Genomic DNA, 11,918 nt, shown 5'->3' with positions numbered 1-11,918 from the left:
CAAAGTGTCTACAGAATTATAATTTTGGTTGTTGTGTACACTGTTTATCAATATGAAAGGACAAAGGGTCCCAACGGTGAAGACAGGGGGTTTGTTAAGCGCTAATAATCTCTGTATTGGATCAGTTCATCCTAAACAACTCTGACTTTAAATGAAATTTTCACAAATGAACAATAATATTAATTATTTTATATTAGTCGATAGTAGTAGTAATACTAAATATAAAATTTTTAAAAAATAAATATGAAAGGATATAATTTTTTTTTTCTTTTTAAAAATCAATTTTGGGGCACATGTAGCTATTGACTTTATTCATCTTTGGATTCTCCTTTTAGGTGATTTGTTCACTTTTTCCATTTCTTTTGGCTTAATTTTGAATAGTACTTTTTTTGTTTAAAGCCAGATTTTGGTATATCTCTTTTTGATATTTTCTAGTAGAGCAAGACATGGAAAGGAATAAGTTATTTGATCTCTAGCTGGGAAAAAAACGTTTGCTTTTTGGAAAAGGTAACAATGTGATGATTTCAGCAATGATGCTTGTTATAATGGATTCATGACTTTTTAATCATGATGGACCACACCATGGCACCTTACATACAATGAGATAAAATGTCATCAAAAGTTTTACTTCAAATGAGATTTTGAAACTTTTACATTAATGAGATACAATGGGGAACGAAATGAGTTAATAAATGAAAGACCTTTTTTCATTTTACAAATCAATGTGGTATGATTTGAATTACACTAAATTCAAAGAGATTTTAAATTATATCAGAATTTATATAAATTTTACCATTCTCTCGAATTCTATTTTCAAGAAAAAAATTAATTTTATAAATTTATTAAATTATTAATGTATTTAGAAATGTGCAAAAATATGATTAATTGAAAGATATCTTCAAACTGAATTGTATTGGATAAAAAAAATTAGAATCTTTTAAATGGTTAATAAAACTGAATCACATGTTATAAATAATTATAACATGTTAAGTTAATTAAATTTAAATTGAAAATCAATTTAAAATGTTTAACAAATTTGTTTTTACAATTTTTAAAGATATAAATTAAAAATATTTTTTAATAAAAAAGTAATTAATTATAGTTGTATTCTCTTATTTATCTGATTTACAAAATTATAAATTCAAATAATTTTTGTTTTATATTTTTTATTTAAAATGGAGAGTGTGTTTATATTTAAATGACATATTATCTAGAAAATGTCATAATATAATAAAAATAAAAGTTAAAAAACAGACTTTAAAAGAAAGTAATTAATTTTGTCATTTGAAAATAAAAAAATCCATTTTTTTATAAACTTTTTTCTGAAAACAAAAAACTAAAAATTTCAAATTAAAAACTCATAACATTACATAACAGAGAGAATAATTTCAAATTAAAATTAATTCCAATTGAATAATTTTGTGTCATACAAATTACAATCCCTAATCCTATGATGACCTATTCAAATCTCTAATATCTCCATCTCAACCCAAAAGAAAAAAAAAAAAACCTAAGAATCTTGCAAGTTGCAAACACAATTAAAAACAACTAAAAAAAGAAAAAAATTTCAAGAATCTAAATGCACAGGTTGAACAGAACTTCTAGATCTACTTCCATATCCAAATAAAAAAAATGATTTCTTCACTCTTCCACTTCCACCACCACCACCACCACCACAACCACCACTTCCACCACCACTGCACCCTTCAATGGAGCTGTTAACTTCATTGACACCCCTCTTTTGCTGATGCAGAGCTTCTTGAACTGCAAGATAAAACTGCCTATCCCCTGATGAATCCATTGAAAAAGATCTTCTAATTGGTTGAACTGAAAATTGTTCATCTTTTGTTGCTCTAATATCAATGCATTCATCTCCCATACTTGTAACTTTATGCAATTTTTTTCGACTTTTTCTCGGCGAAGGACTAATCGAACTCGCTCTTGGTAATGGTAACGGTAATGGTAATGGTAATGGTAATGATAATGGTAACTCTATTGCATCATTGTTACTCAATTCAATCACAACAAAATCTTCATCATCATGTTGATTTTGATCTTGAGATGAAACTGAAAATGGACTTTGTTGAAGCATTTGATCAAAATGGTATCTTTTTGTCAAAGAAATACTTGTTCTACAAAGTGGACAATTAGCATTGTTTTGTAACCAAACATCAATGCAATCAATGTGAAAAACATGGTTACAATTCGGTATAATCCGAAGTTTCTCATCCTGTTGAAAATCGTTCAAACAAACAGCACATTCGGAAGAATCTCTGTTCTCCTCTTCTGTTTTGAATTGAATCACTGGGATTAGCCTAATCACGGCCTCGTCTAGGCCGCGAGGCTCTGTACTCGGCGAGTACGCAGTAGTCGGATCTTGTCGTCTTCGAGAAGGTGAGAAACGTCGTAGAAGATCGATACGGTGCCAATTGAGACAACATTTGATGACGAAGATGTAGTAGGAAACAAGCAAGAAGGCTGTTGCTAATATTCCGATTATAGCGATTGCTATTATTGGAAAACTTGTGCTGGAATGATGCATATGAGGATGAAAAATCGAACTCGATGAACTTGTTGGAGAAATCGCTTGTAGTTGTGAATGTGACTGTGAATCTGAACCATGTTGTGAAAAATGGATCAAGAATCTTCTACTAACAAGATCCATAACCGAAAAAGATGGATAGAAAATAAACAAATGGGTTATATCAGATCCTGAAAACACATAAACACATAAAACATAAACATAGAAGATACTAAGAAGAAAATATATATATATATAAAAAAAATGAGACTTTATAGAATGTGTATTATTTGGGGTAGGCTATGATTTTTCATAAGATGAAGTGTGGAAGAACTCAGAAGCAATGAAGAAATAATTGAAAAAGATTATATAGAGAAGAGAGAAAAAGAGAGGAAACCTAGGTGGTGTATAAATGAGGATGGTGATGGGGAAGGAGACAGAACATTAAAAATGTAGTGAAAAACTGTTTTTATTTATTAAGGTTGTGAAGTACTGCTACGTAGTAGTTGGTGAGTTTCTGAAATTTCTGGCTAGAAATTTGTTCCACAAAGAGTGTCTAGATCAATGATGAATATTTTATAGGAGTATTTTGTACATGATTACATTACATATGTACGTATCATACTATTTAATAATTGGAGACTTTATAGAATCAATTGTGGTCCATTAAGAATAATTATAATAGTGGATCAAGGTATCACTTAGTACTTACCTATCTGACAGATGATATATTAGAAACGTTTTTTTTATTTAATTTTTGAGGTTTTTATATAAATACATTGCTATAGTTAAATTATATTAAATGGTAATGTTATCTTCCAATTAATCAAAAGTTCTGCGTTAGATTTCAGTTCTAGATATGCAACAATGTTAAATTTTTTAAAATATACTAATGTAATCTCCTCTAAATTGAGGATTTATCTTTGCATTTGTATGAAGAAGGCACAATTTATAAGAAAAATTATACAATATAAAAATACTTTTTGATAATTAATAATGAAGGACAGTTCAAATATTTCCATTGTTTTGTGTTAAAGGGATTTCTATTTTGTAGGGCAACATCAAGAGTACTTTTCTTTCTTTTTCAAATAAGCTTTTGTCCCCTTCTTTTCAAACTAATTAACTTCAATAATAGAGATGAAGTATTTGTCATTTCTTCTTAACTCATATTTACTTTGAGGTTATCATGTAATTGACGGTGGTAAAATAGATCTGGTTTACCATATTTTTTCTCTTTATTTTTCACAAGACGGATTAAGATTTTAGGTCAATATCTTTTAATACGCCAGTCTCATTTTATTCTGTTTTTTATACGATTTTTATGAACACAGACATTAAATGAATTTTTCAACTTTTTAACTTTTAAAGGTGTAATAAGTCCCACATATCTACTCTGTCCTGCTCTAATTCATTCATCATGCATCTCAATATTTTATGAGATCTATGAGATTGTTTGGAAGAACTTATGATTTAGTACAAGTAGCTGCCTACATATTTATTGTAGTATATCCACTTCCTACTAGTATTGTACAATGACATGGTAATTAGTGATAGGACACTGTTCTACTGATAGTTGTTCTGCAATCATTCCATTCAACTACTTCAAAAAAAACTCAAATATCTTTGTTAACCCATGTTTATCCATTGGAAACAATGTGGTGCACTACTAGAAATACTCGATTTACCTGCGGAATTTTCTGCGGAAAATATTCCGCAGGTATACCTGCGGATTTTCCTGGGACTTTATTAAATAAAATAAATTTTCCTGCAGCTTAAGAATTGGCAGAAAATTCCGCAGGTATACCTGCGGATTTTGCTGCGGAATATATATTTCAAACAGAAAACCAAACTATTATACAAAATCCGCAGGTAATTCCACAGGAAAATTTCCTGCGGATTTTGCTGCGGATATTTATTATATTAAAATCAACTACAATAAAAATCCGCAGGTAATTCCGCAGGAAGGTTTCCTGCGGATTTTGCTGCAGATTAATCATATTTAAATGTTTTCTTTAAATAATAGTATTTTTTGTTTAAATTTTTTTAAAAAAATTAATCATTATTTTTTCTATTTTATTAATCATTTTTATGATGATTTTATTTAGTTTAATTTTTAATCCTTATTTTTTTATGTTATTAATTATTTTTATGGTGTATTTTAGTAAATTTTTAGTTTTAATTTCAGTTTTAGTTTTTAATGAAACAAAAGGTATGAAAATTTGTATATATATTTATATATTTATGTAATTCTTCAATTTGTTGTAGTTTAAGAAGAAGTATAAATACTTGTAAAAAAAAAAAAGAAGTATAAATTATAGTTTAAAAAATATATGGTAAAAATTAGATTGTAATAAGTATCATTTAAGTTTTGGAAGCAAAAATGGAACTCCCAACCTCACACATTTTTAACCCATGATTCTACCACTAAAACATTATCCTCAATTGTTATTTCTCAAACAAAATTTATATATACTCTTAGATTGTTTTACTTTATTGTATAATAAAACAAAATCAATTGAATTTAACTTGAACGTAAAACAAAAAGCGCGATTGAACAGAAAACCTAGAAACGCTCCACCGATTGAAGATTCACAACCACCGATTGAAGATTCACAACCACAGAAAACCTAGATTCACAACCACCGATTGAAGATTCAGCACCACCGATTGAAGATTCACATTCACAGAAGTTATTCTCGCCGTTCTTCTGAGTACGTAGACGACGACGGTGATTCTCGCCATTCTTCTCGCACGCTCTATTAATTGAATTTTTGTTGTTTCGACATGATTGTTGTAAAAATCTCTTGAAACATGAAGCTTTTTATCTTGCACACATAGTGTTTGATAAAAGCTCTCAACCAAGTCCTTTCTTTTTCTTTTGACACTGGATTTTTGTGTTGTTGTTATTATTTGTTGAAGGTGATGGTTGTTTGTTAACAGTAGTTTGTTTTGTTTGAAAAAAGAGAAAACTCATGTGAGGAGGTGATGGTATGAGATATGGTTTATGTGAGTATTGGTGTGGGGGTTGTGTTCAAAGTAGAGGAGAAGTGATTTGTGCTGAACAACAACTGCAGGTTGTTTTTCACGGTTTCAATTGCCTTCACTGAGTTTTTTTTGGTTAGTTTTTGTGTGTGAAAATTAGATTTGTTATGCTTTTGTTTTGTGCATGGTGTTCTGACTGTTCTCTGTTTTTGGTGGATTTATTTGGTGTTTTGATGAAGAACTTTTTAAAGCCAAACTAGGAAAATGTGTTTATAAGCTTTAGTTTTCAGTGGATTTATTTGGTGATGGTTCAATTCAGAAGCTTGATGTTCAGAAGCACTTGAAGAATTTGAACAGGCCACCGGTTAAGTCCATCAAGGTAGTGCCACTCTTTTTCTTAGCTTTTTGTTTCCTTTTTACTCTGTTACTTTTTCATTGATTACATAATGGTTTTTTTCTCTTTTCTAATTGGGATTTGTAATAAATAAAACTTTGTTGGGTTTTAAAGGAACTTTAATCCTTGGGAGTTAGGAGGTTTTTTTAGTCTTTTTTACTAGAATAATGAACAACCTCAGCTATTGTTCTCAATTTAGAGCAGGATCTTAGTGGAAGATTCCTTATTCAATCTGTCAGAAATTGTCCTTGGGAGAGAGGGTGAAGTCCTGTGTTATTAATTTTGCAGTTCTGTCAAAGGCCAAAGGATGAGGTACTAAATTATGTTTTATTAATTTTGCCGTCGGTTATAGTTCTGTCAGTTATGGTTCTCTCTAATTCAAGAGGTTAGTCAATGTAGTTACAACCAATTGTGAAGGAACCATTCACCTCCGTCGAACCTTCTCCGGCAGCAGCAATGGCGACTCGTGATGGCGGTATCAAGTCTTCATCAATTAATGGTGTAAAAATGTACACAATAGCTTCACAGCAATCCTCACTTGCTTCATGGGTTCCAACTAAACAGCAATCTCACCACCCTGTCAAAAGTACTTCTCTTCACCTTTTTCAATTCTGTTGCACTTTTCCTTTTCCTTTTCCCTAATTCACTGTTTGTTTTATTTTCGTTTTCCATTAGGTTGTACTCAAAACGTGCAGCTTATTGAAGACTTGAGGTTCACTACTGCAACAACATAGATTAAAGCAACTCTTGATGGCGAGTTTGTGAATACCAAGGTTTCTTCCTTAGGCTTTATACATCTATAATACATTTTGCTCTTGAAATATGATGTTTTATGCCCAGAAAAAGTTAATTATCACATTGACGTGTTTTGTGGAGCATCTAGGTTTCATATACAGTGGTGATGATGACTATGACGACGATTGGGAAGTTGTGGAGAGTACTGAATTGAACGAAGCTTTCAGCACCGCAACTGCTTTTGTTGCTGCCGCCGCTGCCGCTGCCGATCGTCTCTCTAAAAAGGTTTCCACTTTCCAAATGTGATTTCTAATAATGAGTTTGAATTGTTATCTCTGATGGAATCATTAGAATATCATTGCTACGACAGTATAGAACAAGAACATGGGTTACCTATAAAGCATTTGAAAAAGGTTACTTTCCTTTATGGATATATGCCTATGCAAAAATGTAAAATCTCCTTGTCTTGGTACTTAAAGAGAATAAGTTAAATGGTACTCTACCAAATAGTTTAGGACAACTTTCTAAGGTGTCATACTTATATGTTTTTCCAATCAGTGGACAAACATGATAATGGAATACCATTTTTCATTTTATTACAGTTTCTTTTAAAATTATTTTTTTAATTTAAATAAATAATTCAATGCCATTTATTTATGCAGTTATACGTACTGTCCCACTGTTGTTGATTTCATTAATTATCTCGCTAAGTGCTGTCGCATGCATATACTTAAAACAGGATCTCCAAAAGCATGCTGATTTCATTTCAAATTAAGCTATAATTATATTTATTCTTTTGTAGGTACTATTCACTAACATGAGTGCTTATGAAGATTATATGACACATAAGGTAAACAAAAAAATATATGAGAATAGGTTTCTCATTCATGATTTAATCTTTCGCTATTTCTTATTTACAATCATTGACTCATAAACTTATAAAGTTACTGAAAGTAAACTTGCAACCATCACCATCACATTTAAATATTGTTACTACTCACATGCATATAAATTTAACTATTAATTATACATTAATTGATCCATTTTTCACTAGGCAACAACATTTGGCATGAAAAGTGTCATTTACGTACCACAAATCAAATCAGATACGGTCGCAGCATTATCTGCATTCTGTGACAAGGCCACCATGGTGAGCAACGGGTGAGACATAAAAAAGAAAAAAATACTAATCAATAGTCCACATTTGAATAGAAAATAATGCATCTTTAGGCTAAACCTGCTACTAATCCATTTGGTTGCTCCAACTCTTTCAATAGGATCAATATTATTACAGCAGGCTGCAATTTCAGCTTCTTTTCACTACCGCAACGTCAAAATCGTGGAATCCAAGGATAATGCAAATGTAATAGTTTGTTTTTCTCTATAGTTACTTAACATTACATCAATGCTCAACCATATTGCGAACAGGATCTTCCATCAGCAGATGCAAACCATATTGCGAACAATCTCTCTAAGCTCGGTGAAATCTATAACAGAGAAGAAGATTCCTCAACAGATGTTTTGGTAAGAACAAAAACACCTTTAGTTCATACACAAAATCAATACAAATAGTGTGAGATAGTATATAACTTGTTTCAGTTATTTGTTACTTGAAAAGGCAAGGGGTCAAGTTTTGGGAGATGGAATTCGTGTGCATAGTTTGGTCTTACCAGAGCTTCCTTCAAGTACAACAGTTCACTTTTCTGGTCTAGGAGAGGTATGTCCTTCCCCAAAACCGAAATTTAAGCATGTATTATCCTTTGTAGCATCAGCACCTCCAGAAAAAAAAAAGTGTGTTAGTGTTGGTGTTCAAAACTGACACAGATTATTTTATTCATTTTTTAAGTTATTATGGGTGTCGCATCGGTGTCATGTTTAGTTGTCTGTTTCATAGCTATTATCTTCTCATCATGAGTTGAATTGCTGCAGATTTACACCATCAAGCATGATATTACAGATGTATAATGTCTCATGCGAGGGTTGTTGTTAGCCATTAGAAAAGTAGTGTGACTCAAGTTACCTCAACTATTTCAAGTCTAAGGTTTATGCTAGTTCTATATAATATATAATTCTGCTTAATCTGATTCAATTTTGTTTGGGTCCCTTACTAAGATTTGTTGCACTCTAACTTTTCAGGTTTTGCATTCCCTTGAACTCTTACAAACTATGCCGCCAAAAAAGTCCAAGAAGAAGAATATATCTACTCAACATGAAGAAGTCACTCAACCTTTGAATTTTGATTTGTAATTTTTTTCTCTTTGACTTGGTTGACAAATGATTAGTAATAGCTTGGTTATTTGGGTCATTTTTAGTAATGTGACTATATAAGTATTTGTTACGTAACAAATTTAACAATTTGAATGTCTTATTTAAATTCAAAACATTTTAAATTATAGTTGTATTTTTATATTATGGTTATTTTAACATATAATCTATAATGTTTCAAAAAATTATAAAAACAAAAAAAATTATATAATTTGAGATAGAAAGTACCTGCGGATTTACCTGCGGATATTTCCTGCGGATTTACCTGCGGAAATTTCCTGCGGATTTACCTGCGGAATTTTCTGCGGAACTTCCTGCCGAAAATATTACCCACGAAGGTTTTAGCTGGGGACCAGAAACCGCAGGTAAATCCGCAGGAAACATGTTTCCTGCGGAAATTTAGCTCAAATCCACAGGTAAATCCGCAGGAAATTAGAGCATTTCTAGTAGTGGTGAAATGAAAACAGAGAACGCAGCACTTGAACAATGTTACTGAATAATTGATGTATAATTCGAGGGACTGATGACATAATTAGATACAACTTATGTCAATGATCAATCATAGTAAAAAAAAAAGTCTCACACCCCACATGCTGCCCAACATGGAATCCTAAATTTCAACTAGACACATGTGGACTTTGAAAATTTTTATTGACTAAGAAATAATTCATACTAAAAGTTTTACTAAAAATCTTACTAAAAATTCCTAGTTGGAATTCAGTTAGACATGAGAATTCCTAGATTGATAAATTATTATGATATAAGCCACTTATAAGTTGACAAGTGAATATGGAAAATGAAACATTACTCATGAATTAATGAAAAATATTAATTATAGTGAACACTCCAGTACTTTTGAATTTTATTGAATTGAATACTCATATTCTCGTCCAATTAAATAATTGCATTTAATAATATGTCATTTTATTTATATATTTTATTTAAAAATAAATTAACTTTTTAAATTAATTTCCATTAAAAATATAGGTATTTAATTAGTTATCATGAATATTTATATATTTGCATTAGTGTGTAGCTAAGACCTTTTATGTATTTTACTATTAGAATACATGTGAATATTAGAATACATGTGAATGTGTCAGTAATTTGATTGAATATATGGATAAATTATCCATATTTTATAGAGGGCAATCTAAGAGATCACACCTATATTTAAAGCTGAATTCTTATCTACCAAACTTAAAAAGTTGGGTAAAGTTACATTCAGTGTAAAATATCTTGAAAACAACAAATAATTGTACTATTTTATAATTAATTAAATATATTAAAATTAAATAGGATCTTCTAATTGGTTGAAGGTACACTACCCAACTTTTGATGATGGGTAGAGAAGTTGTCCCCTATATTTAAATATTTAAAGTTATACTTTAAATCAATTAAGTCAAAAAGTTCATACAAGTCACCACCACCCTATCTTATTCAACAAGTAAAACCTCTTAAGTGTGGTTAGGAAGAAAATGGGTCCATCTAGAAGAAATTTCAGCCTTAGCCAGCGCCTATCTTATTTGAAAAGCTTTGATCAAGTGGCCTATTCTATTCTATTTCTATACATTAAATTGCAGTGGGTCCATGATTCCTCATCTAGTGCAGTGCCTTGTAGGAAAGTCAAGTCCGTGTGCAGTGCTATCTTTCTAAACAATTCAGAACCGACATAAATGCACTTATTTTTTGGCTTGTTGAAAACACATCCACTTTGGTGAGAAAAATAGACACACACTAACACTTTGCTTTTTTGAGGTTTGTAAAGTGTTTCACACATTGGTCAAAGGTTGAGGGCTTGTTGCGTCTGCAGGAAGAAACTTCAAACTTGTTATATAGTAACTTTTTCGACAATTTTTCGACAAAAGTTCACTTATTTTCTGTTTTAGTATCTTTGCATTTATTGTTTATTCAATTTCAATTAAATCCTTTAAATTATTGACATAAAATTAAATGAAATTTGTTCTTATATAATACAAGTGCTTGATCACCGAAAGTGCCTATTTCTAATATGTTCATTTGTGTATTTCAAATACACTGAAAGTCAAACAACGTGAGCACATGCTAAATGTTAAGTTGAAAATTGGATGATTAGTTGATTATTCAAGGAAGTGGAAGATGTTGCAGCAGTGTTAGTTACAAGATAAAGATAATGATCTGGAGTAACATGTTGCTCCAAATATACAACCGATTCTATATGTGTATCTTTTGTCATAGAAATTTAGCGCGATTGAACTAAATGTGCAACTGGTTGCATGACTTTTGAGTCATTAATGTTTGAATGTTATATTTTCACTCTAATTCTCTTTCATTCTCTCCATTATTCATCGGTGTTCTTATTATTGGAATTTTACCAAATATTTGGCATCAACAGTCCGGTTCTTTGATCGAACACTTAGCGTGCGAACATGCTTTCCATCTCTAATGAACGTATCCCTGCAAATCTCATAAATTTCGATGCGAAGAATTATGACAAATGGTGCAAACAAATGAAGTTCTTGTTTGGTTATCAAGATGTTCTTGAAGTAATCAAGAACGATGTTAATCCACTAGTAGAAGGTGCAACGACTGCATAAAGAACTATGCACAAGGAGAAGACGAAAGATTTCAAAGTTGTGTATCTCATTCATCAATGTGTTGATGCTGATAACTTTGAGAAGGTTGGTGACTGCACATCCTCAAAGAAAGCTTGAGAAATCGTGGAGAAAAGTTATGCAAGAGATGATAAAGTAATGATGGTGATGTTACAAACTCGCAAAACACAACTGGAGTTAGTTCAAATGGAGGAGAAGAAAACCATTGGTAAATTTACTACAAGTAAAAGCTTAAGAGATACAATCACCGAGCATTATGTGGTTGGTATAATCTTGAGATCGTCGACGTCAATATTCAATAACATAGTGGTTGTCGTTGAAGAGTCCAAAAATCTTTCAACTATGAGCAAATAAGAGTTGCAAAATTCTCTTGAGCCTCTTGAGGAGAGAACGAAGGAGAGTGGTCCATGAGTAAAGGTAGAGGAAA

The 11,918-nt window shown here is 31.1% G+C and overlaps 1 protein-coding gene, 1 long non-coding RNA gene and 1 pseudogene across 6 annotated transcripts; 2 read left to right on the top strand and 1 right to left on the bottom strand.

The window, feature by feature from the left end:
* Positions 1-1,386: 1,386 nt before the first annotated feature.
* LOC131618359 (RING-H2 finger protein ATL16-like) lies at positions 1,387-3,095 on the bottom strand. Its single transcript, XM_058889605.1, has 2 exons — positions 2,919-3,095; positions 1,387-2,712 (listed from the first exon to the last, which is right to left on the bottom strand). Exon 2 carries the CDS (start codon positions 2,663-2,665, stop codon positions 1,568-1,570), a length of 1,098 nt encoding a protein of 365 aa, XP_058745588.1. The 5' UTR covers positions 2,666-2,712; positions 2,919-3,095; the 3' UTR covers positions 1,387-1,567.
* A 2,053-nt stretch (positions 3,096-5,148) lies between these two features.
* Positions 5,149-6,649, top strand: LOC131618342 (uncharacterized). 5 transcript variants are annotated; one of them, XR_009288807.1, is made up of 4 exons: positions 5,149-5,232; positions 5,823-5,882; positions 6,102-6,209; positions 6,288-6,646. It is a non-coding gene; the product is annotated as an uncharacterized LOC131618342 (long non-coding RNA). The 5 variants fall into 5 exon arrangements; XR_009288806.1 differs by having other exon boundaries at positions 5,151-5,232; positions 5,794-5,882; XR_009288804.1 differs by having other exon boundaries at positions 5,151-5,232; positions 5,794-6,209.
* A 394-nt stretch (positions 6,650-7,043) lies between these two features.
* LOC131618332 (dihydrodipicolinate reductase-like protein CRR1, chloroplastic) lies at positions 7,044-8,642 on the top strand (annotated as a pseudogene).
* Positions 8,643-11,918: the final 3,276 nt, after the last annotated feature.

This window comes from Vicia villosa, linkage group LG1, assembly GCF_029867415.1.
Source record: "Vicia villosa cultivar HV-30 ecotype Madison, WI linkage group LG1, Vvil1.0, whole genome shotgun sequence".
NCBI classification, from domain to species: domain Eukaryota; kingdom Viridiplantae; phylum Streptophyta; class Magnoliopsida; order Fabales; family Fabaceae; genus Vicia; species Vicia villosa.
Note: the sequence above shows the minus strand (reverse complement) of the source record. Positions and strands in the feature narration are given on the sequence as shown.

What these genes read in the sequence shown, in the direction of transcription:
- LOC131618359 (XM_058889605.1), bottom strand. Translation starts at nt 2,665, where the DNA reads ATGGATCTTGTTAGTAGAAGATTCTTGATCCATTTTTCACAACATGGT.